We start from the raw sequence: 23,879 nt of genomic DNA, 5'->3' as shown, positions 1-23,879 counted from the left end.
ACCCACAGTCCCCTCGGCCGAGGGGTAGATCGATCTTTCCACCCGCTAGCCACTTGGCCACTTGGCCACTACGTGACAAAAGGTGAAGTCTATAAATACTCCTCAACCTTCATTGAGGAAAGGATCCCATCCAATCCAGAAATACACAACTTAACCTAAATACACTATTCACCTGGTATAATCTTCCTTATCTCTCTACAATACATTCCTAGCCAATTAGCATACAACTTATACATATTAAGTTTATCGACTTGGGCGTCGGAGTGAGTACGCTTGCACAAAGCCAAGCCCTCGCCCGCTCATTGTTGCAGGTGAGGCCGAGAGGAACGATTAAGACCAAGGGAGAATCCAACTCAAGACATCATTCAACAAGCCACGGGTGGTAACTATACTTGCTCTGGAATTACACCCGGAACAATATCCAACAACAAAATGATTGTGACCTCATGCCGCCGTAGAAATCCTTGCTAGGATGTTGGCCGCTTGAAGTGTAACACATGCCATCGTTGAGTGAATAGAAGACCATCTCATTACCAACGCGTTTCGGCAGATAAATTCTATTCCGCATGTTGTTGTTATCCTTCGTTGATACTGAAAATGATGATGCTAGACTTACAAATAGCATATAATCCCCTAAATCGTCTAATGCAACCCAATTGTTGCGTAATGTATCAAACTTGAATACTTGAACCCTCACCCCATTTTCTTTAATGAAAATCGATATAAGTTGACTGTCAAGCTCGGCTAAGTGGCATGAATATAGGAATATGTCTTCTAGTCTCGGTTCCTTATGATCCTTCCAACTCCATTTTCCGTCCACCATTTTAAGAACTCCGAGATCTTTATTCCCCCCTAGAAAATAAAATGATCCATCATGGTACTTAGGCCTAGAACTGCTGGTACTGTAAAATCCACTCATACACGTTTCAGTGTCCAACTCAATATTATCGTACTCCCATTGGTCAGTCCCAGCATGATGGTAAATGACACTTACCGAATAATTACACGCATCTATACCAACGGTTAGACAATCGGGAGAAGTAGGGCATGTTGAAAATGCTAAACTGTTAAGGCCGGAAGTATTGTCATGAGAAGGGTATTTGTAGCTCTCCCTTTTAAAAGGGTTAAAGCATTGTAAGGAGTGTCCCTGGATTCGCAAAAGCAACCAACCATCCTTACAAAACTCTATTGATGAAAACATATTAGGTGAATGAGGTTTCACGACCGTGTGACATGTATTTTGACATGGATCCAATAATTCACAAATGCCGCCTTCCTTGTGCTTGAGGGACATAAATAGAGGATACGAACAGTTGGATCTCCATTGGGGGCGAGGAATGTTAAAGCGCAATATCTTACAAGTGGCGCGAAGATTCATGTAGTCAAACAAATGCAAATATTTCGTTACTGATATCAACATGTCTGAGGGCAGTTGACAAACTAACGACGATGTTGGTCTGTCTATCTTCATTTCCTCCGAATTTCCTGTTATAAGCCTTCCCCGCGATAACCTAACCAATTTTCATCAACAAGCAAAAATGGTTTAGAAAAGTATATGTATGTATGTCATGCTTAAGACGTAAGTGTATTTAAAACGACATTGTTTAAGAGGTACGAACCTGGTAGGTTTACGGGGCATGAACCAAATAGGCCTATCGAAAGTTTGGATGATGTCGAGATAAGGCCGCTTGAAGTGAATGTAACTATCATCTTGTAGGTAGTATTGACGCATTGTTGGACTCGAGCGGCAAACATAAATACAATTCCCTTCAATACCCGAGCAAGAGGCGTCAGCCCAACACCAAGTACAACAACTATCGCCTAATAAAAATGCACGATCTCCTAACGATTCCACCTCAATCCACTTCATTTGGGACAAATCCATTCTCCAAACATACATCCCGATTTCATAATCAATTCTCCCATGTTGGCTCATTACGTCCACAGCATACAATACACCACAAACTTCAAACAAATACTCGCGATGAAATAAGTAATGGGAGAGGTCAAAACTCCTATATGGAGTTTGTATCTCCAATGGTTCGAAAATGACCGTATTTGAGCTGCTAGCACTATCAGTATCACTAACCTTTATACGGGCAAAGATGGAAGACACGCCGCTGTCACTGTCATCGTTATCCACAAAAGCATGCAGGTATATGTCCTCATTGAGAGTAGCAGCTGCGACAATTAGGGCAATTCGACTATCAAGCACGAGACTTTGTTTAACCCACCTACAATCGTCCTTGTAGGCCTACATGAAAACATGTGGCTTTTAAATAACAAAACGACACACGGAGCATTGTCGTCAGGGGGTGACGTGATCATGCAAATGGGTTCTCCCTTAGGCTTAGGCGGCGTGTCTAGTAACTCGGGGAGATTTAAGCATTGTCGGGTGACCGGATTCCAAATAGAGTACTTGGACCGGTTAACTCGCTCTCTTAAGACTAACCAAGCTTGATTGGAAGCTAGAACGGACTTACCATCTAATTCAACAATCGTCTTAGAGTAAGATTTATTATTATTATTAATCAAACAGAATATTTGATTATCGTATCCCGGCTCGTCATTCTTGTGAGTAAAAATCAACCATGGTGTTTCATTTAGGGATGGTAACTCATATACATCATCGCTTGTCATGATATGTCTATGGAGATGATCTGTTGTTGTGAATAATGGAGTTTGCCTAAACCTTGTTGTTTAGAAATTTTTCTAGGGTAATATTTGGGTTTAGGAATTGGAATATTTGGGATTAGGAATTCAAGTGAAATTAGGAGAGCCGTTTATCTTTTCCATAATAAAGAAGAATAATATATTCATTAATAAGGCAATTATTCATTGAAAAATAATTTCGGAGTAAAAAATTACAATGTGATTTTTTGTGTGTGTATATTACTATATTATTATCCGATATAGTTCGGATTCGAGTTGGGTAGGATAGTTAAGCTCTCTCTCAAGAGTTTTAAGGCCTTGTTCATTTGAATTTAATTTCAGCTCATTTCAGTTCAGTTTAGATCTATTAAGTTCTGTTCAGTTCAGATCTATTAAGTTCAGTTCAGCTTTTCTTTTCACAAATTAACTCTTACTCCAGTTCAGCTCAACTCCATTATGTTTAGTTCAGCTCTATTAATTAGTTCAGTTCAGTTCGTCAATTTAGACAGTTTCAGTCCCAGTTTTAGTCCCAAAGAACAGGGCCTTACACTACTGCATGCTTGTATTCCGGGCTCGAACCTGAAATTAGAATACTACGAAATATTGAATTAAATTTGGCAGTGTGTTTTCTTTTTTATCTGGTGCTGTGTGTTCTTGGCTTGGTCTAGACTATAGAGTAAGACAACGTAGTTTATTTGGAAAAGGAAAGAATCTGATTTTTCGTCGTCGAGGTTTGGAGCTTATACAAGTCTATTCTACCAATTCGGCAAAGATGACTGTTTTACTGACTTACGACTGTCAACTAACTTAGCTAGTAAAGTATGGGAGATGGTCCTCAAGACGAGGGCATATTGTGCAAGTACATAATTGTCCTTGTGATTCGCCTTATTTCACAAAAGAGAAACCCAACAAATGCAGTTCTGACGTGAATTAGGCCGTCCCCAGTAACTCTAGTAATTGATTCTGATTTCTCCAGATGTATTTGTGTTACAAAAAAAAAATGGAAAACATATTCAACATATTTGTATTCTCCATCATCATCATCGTCATTATCATCATCCACTCTTTTGTTATTTGGATGTTGAACGAATCGGTTGACAACTGAGAAAGGTTGAAAGACTTCCCTTACACGTAAAAGCAAACTGTAAATTAGTATTATGGCCGTCACTGTCAAATTCCGTATCAGTGAACTGTTTATCTCTAAGGTTGTACCAAAAGTATTTGTTATTGTATTTTGAAATACACAATAGTTCACGTGATGATCCTTTGCGGTAAGCAATCCTTTATCTATAAAAGCTGAAGCCAATAAAGCTCTCCTATTGGTCTATGGTTTTTAAGGATTAAAAAGAAAAAAAAATTAAGGTAGGGCCCCCCATGTTCATCCTACACATTTAATTACCCTCTCTCCTATATTTCATTTTATTTGCTTTTCTTTTACTCCTTTTCAAACTACTGAGTTTACGATATTTTAATTTTAGTTTTAACTTTTTTTATAATTACATATACATATTATACTTATATATTTTCCTAAAATGTTAGGAATACATCTGAACGAAAACAATTAAAAAAAAAAATACAAAATGAATAAAATTACAAATTATGTGTACTGGTTTTCTTATTGATAGGTACCCAAATATTAGAGCTGATCAAGTGCGGGCCGACCCGTTCGGCCCAGTCCGTTCGGCCCGCTAAAATAGCGGGCTTGGACTAGAAAAATCAAAAATTAAACGGGTAACGGACAAGAAAATTCGGCCCGCTAGAATAAATGGGCGGGTTTGGACTAAACAAAATTGCTCATGGGCGGCCCGCTAGGCCCGCTATTATTAGTAACCTCATAAAAGTCCTCAAACCCTCAATCTCAGACGTTCTATGCTCATTTCATTTGCAATTTGTATACTCTAAATCAATTAGGTAGTGCAAATGAATACTTATGCCTTACGTATAAGTGGGAGATTGTCGTTATTTACACTTGTCGTATAAAGATTCTCCACGTGAGATTGGACATGCTAACGGGATTGTCGTATCAAGATAGTACCTTTCAAGTATTTACACGGGAGTGTATGTAACATTAATCCGCACAAATACCGAGGCAAAATGAACTTTTAATGTTTGTAGTAGAACATTGCCAAATTTGTGTTTTTTCCAAAATTAGTAAACTTATCTTTTGAAAATTAGTATATTTTTTTAAGGGTAGACTTTTAAAGATAATTGTTAAGATTTAGGGGATGTAGCTATAACAAACTCGTGTTTTTAATAAAAACACTAATTTTTGTATTTTATTTTAGTCAGGCCCACGGGCCGGCCCGCTCTCTTGAAGTGGGCGGGTACGGACAGTGGAAAATGGCCCGCTTAGCGGGCTCGAGCTATTAAATACGGCCCGCTGGACACTCTTTTTGCAGCTAGGCCCGGCCCATGTCCGGCCCAAGCCCGCTTTTGATCAGCTCTACCAAATAACATTCCTATACAAAAAAAATGCAAGTCTCGATAAGAATTAAAGCACATTCATATAATTATAATTCATAATGTTAAGAAATATACAAAATTTAACAAAATTTGAAAAAGATTCATATAATTATAATATTAAAAAAATACACATGGTAAAGATTTTAAGAGTCCGTTTTTAAAATAATGCTCAAAAATAAAATATTTATCGTTTTGGGTTGGTTTTGAAAGTATTTGTCAAAATGGTGTCCACGTAGGTTCGGAAAATTCCGAACTTGAAACACGGGATAAACACGCCATTAAAAATGGCGTGTTTACGGTAAAACTAGAAATTGGGAAAAAAAAAATTATTAAGGAGAACACGCCGTTCAGTGTGGCGGGTCTTCTACATTAAACACGCCAATTAGACTGGCGTGTCTCTAAGCCCCCAAAAAATCTAAATCTCTGGAACATTGAAACACAAATCTCTCTTCGTCCTTCTCGATTTCATGTTTTATTTGCAAGGTACAAACACCAATTTTCTGGTTTTAGTTTTATTAATTGATTACATGCTCCATTGATATCAATAATGATTGCTCTCCTCTACCGTTTCCGCACTACAAGATCCGAATTAATCACCTTCGTCCTTTGCTCACTTCAACAACAAACCTGGGCACTACACCGACAAAAAACGAATTCGTGAAACACCTCACCTTACACCAGAGCTTAATTAGTGATTGATATCAATGGGTTAACAACTAACGGTAATCGATTGGTGATTGAATTAGGATTACGTAGTGCGGAATCGGTAGAGGAGAGCAACATGAGGTGGTTTTGGATGATTGGGTCGGTGCCGTGCTTTGTGGTGGAGGTGGTGGAGTGGGTAGTTAATTGAGTGAGGTTGTTTTGTGATGGTGTTGGACGATGCTCCATGCTATTCAAGAGTTGCAGGATACGTGAAGAGAAACTCAGAAATGCAATGAAAAGAGACACGCCATTCTAAACGGCGTGTTTTCCTATTTTATATTTTTTTTTTCAATTTCTACTTTTACTGTGAACACGCCATTAGGAATGGCGTGTTTATCCCGTGTTCCAAGTTCGGAATTTTTCGAACCTACGTGGACACCATTTTGACAAATACTTTCAAAACCAACCCAAAACGATAAATATTTTATTTTTGAACATTATTTTAAAAACGGATTCAGATTTTAATGATTATAAAAAAGTATCAGCACTAATTTTCTTATCTTAAAAAAAAAACATAAGTCTTACAAAGCATTATTATAAGACAAAAACATTTATTTAGTAATCAGGCATCTACAATATCATATTTACAATTTCAATACCGTCATTTGAATTTAACATTTGAATAAAGAAGCTCAATTCATTATATGTGGTTACAATAATAAATAAGAGGCCCGATTAAATTCAATACCGTCTCTATGGACAATTTATATTATTACGATATTGAACACTTAACATCTGTTGTTACGACCCGTGCATTTTTTTTGCACGGGTGTAAAACTAGTTGGGTGGTAAACCTCGTCCATCCCTTGTGCAAGAAGGCTCATCAATTTAACCCAACACGATTTATCACCGTATTTCTTCATAACCCACACAATGTAAGTCGCCTTGTTCTTATCATACCATGAAAAACGTAATTTCCCATCCAGCTCACCTAGGTAATAACGATGAACATCTAGAATTGAGTGGCAACTGATTTCACCCGAAATAGTATCAGGCAAGAGCACGTCATTAGACCATCGTTCAGCCTTGACATCAAAACAACCAATTCTCGTCAAGCGATGGTCATCGTCATAGAAATTCATAACAAGTAAATGCATGGTTTTGTACAAGGACGGGATTACCCATCCATTGATCCGTGGCCGTTTCACATTCGACAGCTCTCCACGTATTAGTTCTCAAGCTATAGATGGTGACTTCCCTTAGATCATTCTCATGTGGACCTTCATATTTGATAAACCCGACTACTTTGAAATCGTTATTGAATTCATCGTCTAAACAATGACACATTCCATACTTTAGATAGCCAAAAAAATGGGAAATGCCAAGTTTAGGGAGTATACGATAAATAGGTGTAATTGAGTTGAGCAAGATGAGAGTTTCAGGCCTACTGTCGCCGTTGATGCGCCTAATCAAGAGGTAAGATTCGCAACAAGCCAACAAGGTCACATACCAGTTTGACGGTATAGGGTGAAGAGGCGATGATTGGCTTCCGAAAATGACGCATTGAATTCGGGAGACGAAATCTCGGTTAAGAAGGATTTGGAAACGGATTTGAAGCGTAGGAGGGATTTAGCGGGTAATTTGGGGAGTATACATGAGAATATTAACTCCATGGGAAGGGTAACTGGCGAAGATTGTTTTAGGATTTTGAAACCTATGTCCATTGGAATTTGGAACTCTAGATTTGCTTGTAGGAAATACACAAAGGATGATAGTTGGGATTAGGGAAGAACTAATGACGATGAATATGCATAATAAGAAATTTTGAAGCCGATTTAATATTTATATATACTAGTATTGGTGCCCGGCTTCGCCCGGGCTACCTCTACTTACCATTAAATTTTTTTTTCATTAAATAAAATTAGTTAAAGTTGCATAACCCATAAATTTATCATTAATATATTTTTCTACAACATATCCTAAAACTACGATGAAATAAATTTTGAGACAAATTCAATACTCCCGCTATTAATATTTTACTCTTATTAATGAAACAATAATAATAACATTTCACTACTTGCCCGTAATCATTATTACTTTCACTATTCCCGCCGTAATTATTGTTACTATCACTACTGCCGCATTAATATTGATAATTGCACTACTCCCGCTGTAATTATTGTTACTTTCACTATTGTCGCATTAATATTGATTATTTCACTACTCTCGTTGTTTCTACTACTTTCACTAATCTCGCTAATAATATTGTTACTTTTACTATTGAAATGAGTGATTACTATCATATAACTATATCCAATGTTACTACAATTCTTTTCTTTACAGACGAAATTACTTTTACTACTGAGGCATGCAATTTTAAGAGGATTATATATTTATATAAATATATTACATATATGCATTAAATCAAATCGAAAGAATTATGCAATATTATATATTATGGAATTTAACTTGAATTATTTATAACCTACTTATATTATATTTTTGTATGTTAAATAATTAACATCTCTATACATCTAATAAACTATAAAGTTTAATAAAATTGCATAGATTTTAAATTTAATATATAATTTTATGATGATAATAATTAATATCATAAGTGTGCATGTTTATACTAATTAATTATTTTATTTGAAGGAAATTGACCATCTTCTAGTCTTTTATAAATATTTAGGAAAATTACCAAACATCTCCTTTCTTCTAGTCTCCTTGAAATTGACCATCTTAATTAATTATTTTATTTTAAGGAAATTGACCATCTTAATTAATTAATTTATTTTAAGGAAATTGACCATGTTTTAATTTCTTACAAATGCTTAGGAAAATTATCAAGTTTCTATATAATTTAATTTTAACCCAAACTATATAATATTTGCATTGAGATCCCTTAGTCGGGTCCATCACACGGTGCTAGTGATTTAAAACTATATAGTATAATTAATTTGTATAACTTTCTTTAATTACATTAAAGTCCATTGGTTTCTGGATTTAATATATAGTATTGATTAATTTGTATAACTTTCTTTAATTACATTAAAGTCCATTGGTTTCTGGATTTAATATATAGTATTGATTGATTGATTGATTGATATAGAATAGAATACGAAACCAGAAACATATTTGTATTAATTAAGTTAATAATAGAAAACATACTCCCTATGTATTAAGGTAAATCCGTAAAATAGGTAAGACATACTTCTTGTGGAAAACTAAATAGTAATAGTAAAATTAGCTAATTAGGATTAAAAAATATTTTTATAATAATTCTTGTAACATAGGCATATGAAATAAGTTGATTTACGTATTCTTATGGAAAACAATTGATAATGATACTTTAATTTTAGGCAAATTTTACGAAACTAACCCAATGTTTTATGTTTGTGTAGTCTTCGAAATTCAATTCCTTACTAGTTGCAGTTCGATCGTGAATTAGACCGTCTCAAGAGTATAATTTTTTTTTTTTTTGGTACGAACCGTCTCAAGAGTATAATCAGATGTATATAAGAAAAGATGGGAAAAATGATTCGGATTAAGGCGGTGTTGTTGTACCTGTTCATCCTTGTAACTGGATAAGGATTATGCCTTGACAAAACTGTGGCTGGAATTGAGTTACGAATCTATCATAGCTATTAAATTAAATCTGGCATTGTGTATACTGTATGTTATGAGCTCTGAGATTAGGTGTTGTGTTTCCTTTATTATCTATCAGGTGCTCTTTTGGTGTCAACAACCAGTAAGGATCTTCTGTCCCATTTGATGTCCCTGTCTGTGTTCCCACTCCATACATATTCATACATTAACTAATTAATGCATATATTGCATATTTTATTCTTGTAACAATTGATGTTTCAGAATATGTATGGAGTGTGACACATAATGGGACACAAAAGTGGGATAGATAATCCTTACTGATCAACAACAACTTAAAAGTGGCGCGAAGATTCATGTAGTCAAACAAAGGCAAATATTTCGTTACTGATATCAACATACATGTCTGAGGGTAGTTGACAAATTAACGACGATGTTGGTCTGTCTATGTTCATCAACATCGTCCCTGATTGTAGGTCTACATGAAAACATGTGGCTTTTAAATAACAAAACGACACACGGAGCATTGCCGTCAGGGGGTGACGTGATCATGCAAATGGGTTCTTCCTTAGGCTTAGGCGGGTCTAGTAACTCAGGGAGATTTAAGCATTGTCGGGTGACCGGATTCCAAATAGAGTACCTGGACCGGTTAACTCGCTCTCGTAGGATAAACCAAGCTTGATTGGAAGCTAGAATGGACCGGTTAACTCACTCTCGTAGGATAAACCAAGCTAGAATGTAATTCAAGAATCGTCTTAGAGTAAGATTTATTATTATTATTATTAATCAAACAGAATATTTGATTATCGTATCCCGGCTCGTCATTCTTGTGATTTAGGGATGGTAACTCATATACATCATCGTTTGTCATGACTCATGATGTGTCTATGGAGTTTGACTAAACCTGGTTGTTTAGAAATTTTTCTAGGGTAATATTTGGGATTAGGAATTGGAATATCTGGGACTAGGAATTCAAGTGAAATTAGGAGACCCGTTAATCTTTTCCACAATAAAGAAGAATAATATATTCAGTAATAAGGCAATTATTCATTGAAAAATAATTTCGGGGTAAAAAATTTATAATGTGATTTTTTTGGGTGTATATTACTATAATATTTGATTTAGTTCGGATTTGAGTTGGGTAGGATAGTTAAGCTTTGTTTGGACTTAATTTCAGCTCATTTCAGTTTAGTTCTATTAAGTTCAGTTCAGCTTCATTCATTTTAGTTCAGCTTTTTTCTTTACAAATTAACTGTTACTTCAGTTCAGCTCAGCTCCATTAAGTTCAGTTCAGTCCAGCTCTATTAAGTTCAGTTCATCAGTTTAGACAGTTTCAGTCCCAAAAAACAGGGCCGTACACTACTACTGCATGCTTGTATTCCCGGGGTAGAAACTGAAATGAGATGTATATATTAAGACGACAACTTTTATCACCAAACTTTCAATTTAAATAAAAAACTTTCCAATAACTCGACACTCTTACCACATCAATCATCATCATCAACAATAGTTTTATGTTGGTGTTGGTGGAAAACGAGTTGGCGTCAACGGGATGCCCAAAATGTTATTATATGTTATTTTGGCACAAAATTCAATGAAATGATACATGTCTAATGAAATGATACATGTCTAATGGATAAAGTATTTTGCTACCGCCCTTGGTATCCCCACCGGAGGTTATGACAAACTCCCCTCCGAAACCTGGGTTGCTTTACCTTATGCCTCACCCCTTAGTGTCGCTCAAGTCGTGTGTCCCAAAGCCGTCACTTGTGGTCCAGTGAGTAATACACAAATACCCCCTCCTCTTCGAATCATTTTTAATATGCTTTGTCGGTCAATTTATCTCTCGGGTGATCGGGGAAAACTCACCATAGCCCAACAATACCTTATTTATCACATTGCAACTCATAAGAAGGTGAACTTAGTTGGGTTAATGTTCAAGCGCTTTCATCTTATTTCGACCAAACTTCGTAGACCCTCTTCTAGCGTGCTACACTTACCCTATGGAATATGGTTGTCGGTTGTGCTCAAGGCACATGGGGTACTAGTGAGTACTAGCTTGGGGTCATTGGACATGTGTGACATTATGAGTGATGGTCAAATGGGGAAAATGCTTATCAAAGTTGAAAATGATGAATTAATCTCGGTGAAAATTAAGAAGGATCCGGAGGTTGGGTCGTCTAGTCAAGTGAATTCGGGTAGTATGCGGGAAGTTCTTCAAGCCGTGGCTGAGTTAAGTGCTTGGATCAAGCAAGATGCTCATCAAAAGGATTTAGCCATCTCGGCCCTTGCTTTCACAGTGGACCTCATCCGTGGTGAGGTGGATATCATCTCCACCCTCGTGTCAACAAAGGAAATTGGTGATGATGCTCATGTGGATGATGATCCTTTGGGTAGTGGCTCGGATGGTGAACAAGCTTCCTCCCCTTAGCCTATCCCTTTTACTCTCGGTCCCCTTAACCTTTATCCCTGTCTTTTTCATTTTGCCCCACCTTGATTGTGCCCTTCTAAGACATTATTTTCTTTACTTGTTATTTTAATGGTTGGTACGGTGGTGTATTTTAAACTTTATTTAGCCGTGGTGAACTATGGTGAACTTATGTTTAATCCGTATGTTTATGTTGACTTTGTTACCTTGTCACGCTTATATGTGTCTTTTTGTGTTTTCTTGTGATTATTTGCACTCTAATGCCTTTGACATCCCTATCCGTTTGATGATGTCAAGAGGGGGAAAAGGTAAACTCATGCTCTTAATCTCTTTGCATATTGATTAACTAATGCCTTGTCTAACCTTCTTAGTTTTGAATCTTGTTTTGGGGCAATGTAAATTTGTCTTGGCTAGTTTGATTTTTGCTCTTGCCCTTAGTAAGGTAATAGTGTCCCTTCTCTCATTTGATCTTGCTTGTTTAAAATCTTGAATTAAGGTGTTTACATTGCTTATACATTCGTTTGGGGCTTGTCATCATCAAAGGGGGAATTTGTTGGGTTCCTTATGGTTGATGATGACATGCCCATTTGATTTCTGTTATCTTAGTTTACCTTTTCAGGATTATTGATGTAATCAAGCATGGATTAAGAAGTGTTGAAGTTGTTAATCATCCCTTTGTAATGAGTCTTAGTGTCATCTAATGTACAAGCAAGAAAGTAGAGTATCATAGAGTAATAGAAACAGTCAAGTCGACTGTTGCTTTCATTAGTAAACAACTGATATTGTTGCCACAATTCGTAAAACTTGAAGTCCTTTTTATCTTTCAAAAAGCTTTCACGTGACTCTTATTTTTCAAAGATAAAACTTCAGATTTTATTAGGAGATGGCCTTCAATAAAGAGTGGTTTGAATTATTATTAATTTCAAAATATTTCCTCTTTATGCAAATTCAACCCTTTGGTCTTTTAGAAAACAAGAAATGCTTTTTGCCATTTGTGTGTAAACTTGTCATCATGTGACTTGTCTTTTCTCTCTTTGTTTTCTGAATTTGCATGAGCTTTTAAGGATATCTTTCAAACACTCTTTCTCTATTCTTGCCTTTGCAAAAGAGCCCTCTTTGGTGCAAGTTTTGGGTGGTTGCAAATGCCCTTCACATGTGTGGTCTTTGACCCTTCAAAACCCTAGCAACCCCTTCACTCACCTTCTCTATATAAGACGTGCCTCTTCTTCATAAAATCTTAAGACTTTTCTGAAATAATTTTTCCAACTTTGCAAATTGTTTTTAAGCTTAAAAATCGTGTGTGTTTGCAAAAACCTTTAAAAGTCTTCAAGTTGTTACAGTCGTGGCTACTGTTACTTTAACATACTAAACTCTCTTGCTTAAGAATTGTTGATCTTGTAAAAGTTGTCCATCTCTATTCTTTGCTAAGAATATGTTAGTGGAAACTTGATCCTATAACATTCTAAGTGTGTTAGTAGAGTTTAGGACGGAGTAGTCTTTAACTCTTGGCAACCGGAGTAGGTTGTGAGTTGGCAACCGGAGTAGGTTGCGAGTTGGCTTGTCATAAGAACGGAGTAGTTCTTGTACTAGCTTTACAACCGGAGTAGGTTGGTGTTCTTTTATTGTACGGGTCTTTTAGTTGTCGGAGTAGATCACTAAAAGAAAGCAATAAAAAGGTAGATTGGACGTAGGCACTTGAGTTTCTTGCCGAACCAATTCAAAAATCCCGTGTTCATTTGTGTTACTTTATTTCCGCTGCTCTCTTATTTTTGTTTGTTTTGTTTTGCTTAAACCTTCGAAGTAACAGTTCATCATACTGTCACATTTGGCCTGCAGTTCGTATTCCATAACTGAGACAAATAGATACAGTCAGAACGATTGTTACTTTCACACCTCAGCAAACATTCATTCCAATACTCGTTTAATCTTGCAATATCATTCGAAGTATTATCTCATTTCTTTTGTCCTCGTAACTCACTTTAATTCAATAAAGTTGTAGTTATAAATTTTTAAATAGTACCTAATTCACCCCCTCCCCCTCTTAGGTACTTGAATCCATAAACTCAACAGAAATGCAGTTCGATCGTGAATTAGACCGTCTCAAGAGTATAATCAGATGTATATAAGAAAAGATGGGAAAAATGATTCGGATTAAGGCGGTGTTGTTGTACCTGTTCATCCTTGTAACTGGATAAGGATTATGCCTTGACAAAACTGTGGCTGGAATTGAGTTACGAATCTATCATAGCTATTAAATTAAATCTGGCATTGTGTATACTGTATGTTATGAGCTCTGAGATTAGGTGTTGTGTTTCCTTTATTATCTATCAGGTGCTCTTTTGGTGTCAACAACCAGTAAGGATCTTCTGTCCCATTTGATGTCCCTGTCTGTGTTCCCACTCCATACATATTCATACATTAACTAATTAATGCATATATTGCATATTTTATTCTTGTAACAATTGATGTTTCAGAATATGTATGGAGTGTGACACATAATGGGACACAAAAGTGGGATAGATAATCCTTACTGATCAACAACAACTTAAAAGTGGCGCGAAGATTCATGTAGTCAAACAAAGGCAAATATTTCGTTACTGATATCAACATGTCTGAGGGTAGTTGACAAATTAACGACGATGTTGGTCTGTCTATGTTCATCAACATCGTCCCTGATTGTAGGTCTACATGAAAACATGTGGCTTTTAAATAACAAAACGACACACGGAGCATTGCCGTCAGGGGGTGACGTGATCATGCAAATGGGTTCTTCCTTAGGCTTAGGCGGGTCTAGTAACTCAGGGAGATTTAAGCATTGTCGGGTGACCGGATTCCAAATAGAGTACCTGGACCGGTTAACTCGCTCTCGTAGGATAAACCAAGCTTGATTGGAAGCTAGAATGGACCGGTTAACTCACTCTCGTAGGATAAACCAAGCTAGAATGTAATTCAAGAATCGTCTTAGAGTAAGATTTATTATTATTATTATTAATCAAACAGAATATTTGATTATCGTATCCCGGCTCGTCATTCTTGTGATTTAGGGATGGTAACTCATATACATCATCGTTTGTCATGACTCATGATGTGTCTATGGAGTTTGACTAAACCTGGTTGTTTAGAAATTTTTCTAGGGTAATATTTGGGATTAGGAATTGGAATATCTGGGACTAGGAATTCAAGTGAAATTAGGAGACCCGTTAATCTTTTCCACAATAAAGAAGAATAATATATTCAGTAATAAGGCAATTATTCATTGAAAAATAATTTCGGGGTAAAAAATTTATAATGTGATTTTTTTGGGTGTATATTACTATAATATTTGATTTAGTTCGGATTTGAGTTGGGTAGGATAGTTAAGCTTTGTTTGGACTTAATTTCAGCTCATTTCAGTTTAGTTCTATTAAGTTCAGTTCAGCTTCATTCATTTTAGTTCAGCTTTTTTCTTTACAAATTAACTGTTACTTCAGTTCAGCTCAGCTCCATTAAGTTCAGTTCAGTCCAGCTCTATTAAGTTCAGTTCATCAGTTTAGACAGTTTCAGTCCCAAAAAACAGGGCCGTACACTACTACTGCATGCTTGTATTCCCGGGGTAGAAACTGAAATGAGATGTATATATTAAGACGACACCTTTTATCACCAAACTTTCAATTTAAATAAAAAACTTTCCAATAACGCGACACTCTTACCACATCAATCATCATCATCAACAATAGTTTTATGTTGGTGTTGGTGGAAAACGAGTTGGCGTCAACGGGATGCCCAATATGTTATTATATGTTATTTTGGCACAAAATTCAATGAAATGATACATGTCTAATGGATAAAGTATGTGTGTTTTTACTTGTTCATGCTTGTCATCGTGTGTACCGTAAATCATGTTCTTAGAAATCAGTAGTTGTGTTTTCTCCTTTTTCTGGTGCTGTGTGTTCTCTTGCCTAGGTCTAGACTATAGAGTAATGCAACAAAATTGGATCATACGACGTAGTTTATTTGGAAAAGGAAAGAATCTGATTTTTCGTCTGAAAGGTTTGGAGCTTATACAAGTCTATTCTACCAATTCGGCAAAGATGACTGTTTTACAGACTTACGACTGTCAACTAGCTTAGCTAGTAAAGTAAGGGAGATGGCCCTCAAGACGAGGGCATATTGTGCAAGTACATAATTGTCCTTGTGATCACGAAAGAGAAACCCAACAAATGCAGTTCTGGCGTGAATTTGGCCGTCCCGAGTAACTTGAGTAATTGATTCTAGATGTATTTGTGTTACAAAAAAAAAAAGGAAAACATATTCGTATTCTCCATCATCATCGTCATTATCGTCATTCATTCTTGTGTTATTTGGATGATGAACAAATCGGTTAAAAACTGGGAAAGGTTGAGAGACTTCCCTTACATGTAAAAGCAAAATATAAATTAGTATCATGGTTGTCACTGTCAAATCCAGTCTGAGTGAACTGTTTATCTCTAAGGTTGTACCAAAAGTATTTGTCGATGTATTTTGAAATATACAATAGTTCATGTGATGATCCTTTGCGGTAAGCAATTGGGTGGTAAACCTCGTCTATCCCTCGTACAGGAAGGCTCATCAATTTAACCCAAGACGATTTATCACCGTATTTCTTCATAACCCACACAGTGTAAGTCGCCTTATTCTTATCGTACCATGAAAAACGTAATTTCCAATCCAGCTCACCTAGGTAATAATAATGACCATCTACAATGGAGTGGGAACTGATTTCACCCGAAATAGTATCCGGCAAGAGCACGTCATTAGACCATCGTTCAGCCTTTATATCAAAACAACCAATTCTAGTCATGCGAGCATCATCGTCATAGAAAATCATAACAAGTAAATGGTTTTGTACAAGGACCGTAGTATCCATCCATTGACCCGTGGTCCTTTCACACTCGACAGCTCTCCACGAATTAGTTCTCAAGCTATAGATGTTGACTTCCCTTAGATCATTCTCATGTGGACTGAAATATGTGACAAACCCGACTACTTTGAAATCGTTATTGAATTCATCGTCTAAACAATGACACATCCCATACTTTAGATAGCCATCAAAATCGGGAATGCAAAGTTTAGGGAGTATACGATAAATACGTGTAATTGGGTTGAGCAAGACGAGAGCTTCAGGCCAACGGTGGTTGTTGCCGCACCCAATCAAGACGTAAGATTCGCAGCGTGCCAACAAAGGCGTATACAATTTTGACGATATAGGGTAAGGGCAAATCGTAGGAGGAGAGTTCCGTGAGTCCATTTCGTATATACGGAACGTATTGAGCTTGCTGCCTGGTAGGATTAAGAAGCGATTGGCCTCGGAAAATGACGCATTGAATTTGTGAGACAAAATCTCGGTTAAAAAGGATTTGGAAACGCATTTGAAACGTAAAAGAGATTTAGCGGGTAATTTGGGGAGTATGCATGAGAATATTAATTCCATGGGAAGGGTAACTGCCGAAGATTGTTTTAGGGTTTCGAAACCTAAATCCATTGGAAGTCTAGATTTGCTTAAGAAATACACAGGGATGATAGACTGATAGTTGGGATTTTAGGGAAGAAATTAAGAAGCCGACTCGCCATTTAATATTTATATAGAATACGAAACCGGAAACATATAGGAGTACGTATTAAGTTAATAATAGAAAACATACTCCTTTATGTATTAAGGTAAATAAATTGGTAACAAATATTACGTGAGAATATAAAATTAAATTAAATAGTAATCGTAAAATTACCTTAATCAGGATTAAAAAATACTCCTTATGATGATGGTTGTATAGTGACCGTAGCCTTCGAATAATAACCCGGCCATTCAATTTGGTGGTAACGATGATGGTTGTGCGGTTGTGGAGTCGATTTCTGCCAAAGAGATTCTTATAGTTTTAACTTTTAAGAGTAAGCTTTCGAGATTATTGTGTAATGTGGTTGATGAGAGTGATAAATTGATAAATAGTTTCCGTTTCATGTGTAAAATTCTTTTCAGTTCATCAAGAGTCTTACTTCCTCTTTGAGATTTTCGAGTTCATGTCGGGTCGAGATTGTTGTGTAATGTGGTTGATGGGTTAACTAACTACAATCTCGATAGAAGTGCAGGATAAAAAAATGCAAATTCATATGAGAAGAACTCCTAACTTCAGTTCTCAATTATTTGATGTAATCATTTAATCAAGCTTCTGGACTTCTGGCATGACATACTTGAATTGAGCAAAAAGTAGTGGTATATAGTATACAAGTTGATTTTCTCATTAGATTTTGAAGAGAAATTGGTGGGGATTAAACTTCACTTTTTGTTAGACTTAAGGGCTTAAATGGGGTTGAAACCCAAACTATTTAACAAAATAGGGTCGATTTCAAACTATTTACCAAAACGACTTCCCACTTCCCTTATTGATAACACCATATTTTACCCGATTTTTAACCCACATATTATCTCTTATTTAGTCGATTTAATAACCCGAGTTACCTTAATTCACTCATTTTAGTCTTGTATAACACATTAGCTGATTAGTTTTAAATAATAAAATTATATACTATTTTTGGGATGTTGGTATTGCTTTCGTCTTTTTTATTTTATAGGTACCGAATCGAGTGGAAGCGAATTATAAAAGTAGATCAAGACGAGTCAAAGGAAGTGAGATTGTGAGCCGTCGGGTAAACATTCGCTCGTCAGTCGTCACAAGACAGCAAAGTTTCTCATCGGACGTCTTTGAAATTGTTGTCTTTGTTTATGATGCATGTATTTGTGGGCCTTTTATTTTGACAAGCCTGCATCCAGTTTGGGCTCTATGGCAATTAATGTCAAGAAGACCCAAAATTTCACTTGGTCCATGTGTACACTAGAAAAGAACAAAAAGGCAGAGAGCAGCTCAACACATGATTGGTTTTGGGGTGTGCTGGACACGGAACCGAGAGTAAGGGAGAGCCGTCATTTGGGATTTTTTGGGGGAGAATTCTAGGCAGAGAGCACCAAACAAAAAGGAGGAAAGCCGTCTTTTGGGTGTGAGTTAGCTGGGCAGAGAACAGAGAGACGGGAGTGGAGAGTAGACTAGGGTAATTTAGTTCATTCTTCCAAAAATTCCAATAAAATTCCAATCTTACCTTCATTATTCTTAGCTTAGATTAGTTTTATCTATTCAAGTTTACAAATTGTATGAAGATCTACAATCTTAATCTCTTTTAATACAAGTTTGGTATCATTTCTTCTCTCTCTTTCTCTTATTGTTATTTAATTAATTATTGTTATATATTTAATTAGTTTAATTACTTTAGTTAGTCCAAGATTTAGTCTTTATTAGTCTTACCTTGTTTAATGTTAGTTTACTCATGTTTATTAGTCGTTAAATTAAATTAAAGTTTCAATCTTTATTGTTCTATTGTTCTTAGCACCATGTTTATTATAGTTAAAAATGTAATTAATGTTAGATTAGTAATGAGTAGTGAGTAGTATTTTCACTAGGATTCGATTTAACCCCGACATGTGCAAGTTACTTGATTAATTCCATTTTAATTAGTTGTTGGGGTGTAGTAAAGGTTGACTAGGGGACTTGATTTGTCTTATGAGCTTATTTGTGTTAAGTATTGACTCTTGACCCTTGTCCATTGGCGAGAGCCGATTAGTTTGGGAATCGGGTTACCATATTTAAGTTTAATTGCCGACCTAGGTTGAGACCGAGAGGGAGAACCAAGGGAGGGCACCCTTAATCTTGTGTTTGAAATCAACCTTCGAGAGAAGGGGAGGGATGACCCGGAAACCGACGTGGGCTTAATGACCTTAGTCAATACTAGGCTACCTTGAGAATTACATGTGTTTTCGGGTAGTTGGGTGTTAAATTAGGGGTACCGACTTTCGAACCCGAGAGGGGGGTTAGTTGGGATAGCTAGTGTCCTATTATGAGCCCGGGAGGGAGTTAGTAGGCGAATTAGAGGCGTTTTCCACTTTACACATCACCCTAATGACCAATTAACGGGATTACGATAGTAAATGAACATGTCGGAGGTGAGATCGGACCCTAGACTTTCCTTTATTGTCAGACCTTTATTATTTATATTACTTGCTTTCTTAGTTTGATTTAGTAGTCTTAGTTAATTTAGTTTAGTTATTTAGTTTAATATCCAACCAACTTTATGATTCGCGTAGCTAACTTATAATTTAAGACAAACTAGTACTCAATACTTGATCTCCCTGTGGTTCGACCTCGACTACCCTTACTAGTTGAGAATTTGTTTGATCGGGTACGACGACCTCTACCCGCATATCACTTATCATACGAGCGTCTTTTGTTAAGTTATTAGTATAATGGTTTGCGTAAAAAACGACTCACAATATCACCCTCCACTATCGATTTCGGTTTCGCGGAATCCATTTATATTCTCTTAATGATTATTTGTATCATCTGAATTCGTTTTATATGTAAGACCAGTATATATCCCACACCTCGTCACCTCATCCAACTTTAGCACGAAGCTTGAGGCAATTGGTAATGCCGTCGTCGGACTTGTCGCTGTATAAATGCACCATTGTTACACGAATACTTCTACTGTCTTGTAGGTAGTACGGTGTATTTCACACATACATTAAGCACATCATTACCGAACTACTCACAAGTTTTATCAATTGATGATTATAAATCAACCCAGAATTGAACTACATAAAAAAACGAGTTCATATGGTACAAATAATCATATTAAGACAAGATAAATGGATTGCCGCGAAATCAAAATCGTTGTGGAGGATGATATTGCGGGTCGTTTTTTTGCGCAAACCATTGAGCTAATAACTTAAACAAAGATGTGCATATGATAAAGGAAGTGAGAAGAAGAGAATGATGGTGGTATTTCGTTATTTGGTGGTCGGAGCAAGGAGAACGACGAGGACGAAAGTAGCTTGTCAAGCACCTTCATATAGCAAGCAATATCTCGCTGTCTAGAAACTAACAGTTCATTAAAAAAATAAAAAAAATCGGAAATAATGACGTGGACCCATTTTTGGTAAATAGTTTGAAATCAACCCTATTTTGTTAAATAGTTTGGGTTTCAACCCCATTTAAGCAAAAACTTCTAGTTGCTACTTATAAAAGTTAGGGGCTTAATTTCACCATTGATTAAACTTAAGGGTTTTAATTGCCACTTTCGCGTATGACTAACTAACCGAAAAGGTCTTAGCCAAGTGCCGTAGTGGTTAAAGCAGAGGTATCGTGACAATAGGTTTGAAACCCCCTCCCCCCTTCTATTGTAATGACCATGAGCCTCTTTTGACACCAAAAAGAAAAAATTATACTCCTCCGTCCGTATGATTTAATAGAATTGTATGGATTTCGACAAACTTCCAATTCCATGCCATAATTTCAGCTTTGGTCGCAGTTCGATCGTGAATTAGGCCGGCTCAAGAGTGTTGTCAGATGTATTTTTGCAAGAAAGAATAGGAAAAATAAACACAGTGAGCTCTAAACAGCTTTGGCCTTACTATAGCTTATATTGAACACATTGAAGAAACATATATTGACCGTCATCGTGTTGTCCATTGCCGCCGCCACCACCACCTTCATCATCATTGTCATTATCGTCATCCAATTCTTGTTATTTGGATGATGAACAAATCGGTTGACCACCGGGAAAGTTTGAAAGGCTTCCCCGGCATATATATGCAAAGATAAATAACTAGTATTACGGCCATATTCGTAGAATTCAGTTTCAGTGATTCGTCTATCTATAATGTTGTACCAAAAATATTTGGAATTCAAATATTTGGAATTCAAATATTTGGAATTCAAATATTCGCTGCAATGATTTGGTATACACAATAATTCATGTGATGATTCTTTGCGGTAAGCAATAGGGTAGAAAATCTCTTTCGGTCCTTGCACGAGAAGGCTCGTCAATTTAACCCAAGACACTTCAACACTATGATTCTTCATAACCCATATTGTATAAGTCGACTTTTTCACATCGTACCATGAAAAACATAATTTCTCATCAAGCGCACCTATGTAATACTGACCGTCTCGAGTTGAGTTGGAACTAATTTTACCTGAAACTGTATCGGGCAAGAGCACATCATTAGACCATCGTTCAGCCTTGATATCAAAACAACCAATTCTCGTCAAGCAATCATCATCATCATATAAAATCATAACAAATAAATGGTTTTGTACAACGACAGGATCAGCAATAGTCCGTCGAATCGTGGTCGTTTCACGCTCGATAGATCTCCACAAATTAGTTCTCAAGCTATAGACGATGACTTCCATCAGATCATTGTATTGGACAAACCAGACAATTTTGATGTCGTCATTGAAATCGTCATCTAAACATTGACACATCCCATATTTTATACGGGCAGGGCTATCGGGAACGCTAATTTTAGGGAGTAGACAGTAAATACGTGTAATCGTAAAAGTAGGTTTTGGTGAGTCCAGTTGGTATATACGGAAGGTATTGAACATGCTTGGGAGGACTAAGAGGCGATTCGCCTCCGAAAATGAAGCATTGAATTCGGGGGATGAAATCTCGGTTAGAAAAGACTTGGAAATGCATTTGAAGCGTACGAGGGATTTTACGGGTAATTTTGGGAGTATACATGATAATATTAATTCAGTGGGAAGGCTAACTCTTGCATAAAACCGTCTTCTAATAGATTTGCTTATGAAATAGCCAAGGATGATAGTTGAGATTAGGAGAGGATTAAGGAGATGTGGAGGATGAGGAATCATATCTTATACTGCTGCGTATGTAACAAATTGAATGAAGACGACCTAATGTTTATATATAAAGGAAAATAAATTGTGGAACGGAATTTATTTTCGCAGTACACATTTTACTCAACTCAGTACATTTTGCGCGGAACTTTCCATTTCATATCCTTGACTAAAATTAACTCCAAACCTGATTCTCTCATATGCTAATTGTGCAACCTCTCCAATTAATCGAATTTCTTCAATTATAAACAATAATTTGAATGAAAAACATAAATTAAATTGTTAATTACATACTTACTAATCCATGTAGGATGTTTTTTATAATTTAGGGTTAGTTTTTGTTTTAAGAACTATCCTCATAGAAAAATTGATTGTTGTTGATGTTAAACTAGCGGCTTGGACAACGGTTGACAGGAGAAGGGCGGCAAAGGCGGAGTCGTCATAGGGACGATGATGGTTGTGGGTTCAATGGTGGAGGATAGACCGATAGAGAGGAGTAGCTTCGTTTCGGAGGTGGAGGACGACATTGCAGCAGGTAAGGGGAGGGAGAGGATATGGTGGTTTCACCGGTGAGGGGAAGGGGGTTCGGCGGCCTCATTAGAGAGGAGTGGGTGGTGCGACGGCGTCAGGAGCAGGGACGGTGGTGGGTGGTTGTGGGGGGAGGGGTTGTACGGTTTTTTTCTTTTTTTTTTTTGTAAAGAGTATACTCACTGTAGTACATGGGGAAATGGGAGGGGTAGTTTGGGAAATACGTACTGCATTGAGTAAAATTTGTACTGCGAAAATCAACACCCATTGTGGAATTGTGGAATTAACCCTACAACTTTTTATTGGAGAAATTTGACGCACAAGTTTCATATAAAGTGCAATCAAACCCTAGTACAAAATCTCACCAAAATATCATTATATACCAATAGCTGTACCAATATATATACGTATAACATATTAAAATTATGCTCCGTACATATTACATAATAAAACCATCTTTTTATATACGTATGTAATTTGGTATGCTTTTTGAAAAACAATTAACAATTTTATGTGAATTTTTTTGAAATGTTGAAAAATAGAAATTTTTGAATATTTTTTTACCCTTTTATTATATTTACTAGGTGGAATGCCCGTACGATGTACGGGTGCTAGTAATGTCTATTTTTGATCACAAACATGTTTATAGAGTTTTATCGTAGATAATGTAGACATTGTAAAATGTTAATCAACTATTCTGGTATATTGGAAATTGCTACACCTCTGCTCCCACCGTGATGGGTCATGAGTCTGGTCTATTGGACTAATGCTTATAAGAATTTGATAATTTTATATTTTTCCAACACAAATTAAACTGAAATTAATAACATAGATTCAAGCTTTTTATAAGAGTA

At 36.4% G+C, this 23,879-nt stretch overlaps 1 protein-coding gene across 1 annotated transcript; it reads right to left on the bottom strand.

Moving 5' to 3' along the window:
- Positions 1-16,154: 16,154 nt before the first annotated feature.
- On the bottom strand, positions 16,155-17,060 carry LOC141648636 (F-box protein CPR1-like). Its single transcript, XM_074457362.1, has one exon. The coding sequence runs from the start codon at positions 17,058-17,060 to the stop codon at positions 16,155-16,157; it is 906 nt and encodes a 301-aa protein (XP_074313463.1).
- Between the last annotated feature and the right edge of the window lie 6,819 nt (positions 17,061-23,879).

Source organism: Silene latifolia, chromosome 3 (genome assembly GCF_048544455.1).
Source record: "Silene latifolia isolate original U9 population chromosome 3, ASM4854445v1, whole genome shotgun sequence".
NCBI lineage: Eukaryota > Viridiplantae > Streptophyta > Magnoliopsida > Caryophyllales > Caryophyllaceae > Silene > Silene latifolia.
The sequence above is the reverse complement of the archived record's forward strand: the minus strand, read 5'-3'. Positions and strand labels throughout refer to the sequence as shown.

Excerpts from the sequence above, each read along its gene's own strand:
- LOC141648636 (XM_074457362.1), bottom strand. The coding sequence starts at position 17,060 with ATGGACTCACGGAACTCTCCTCCTACGATTTGCCCTTACCCTATATCG.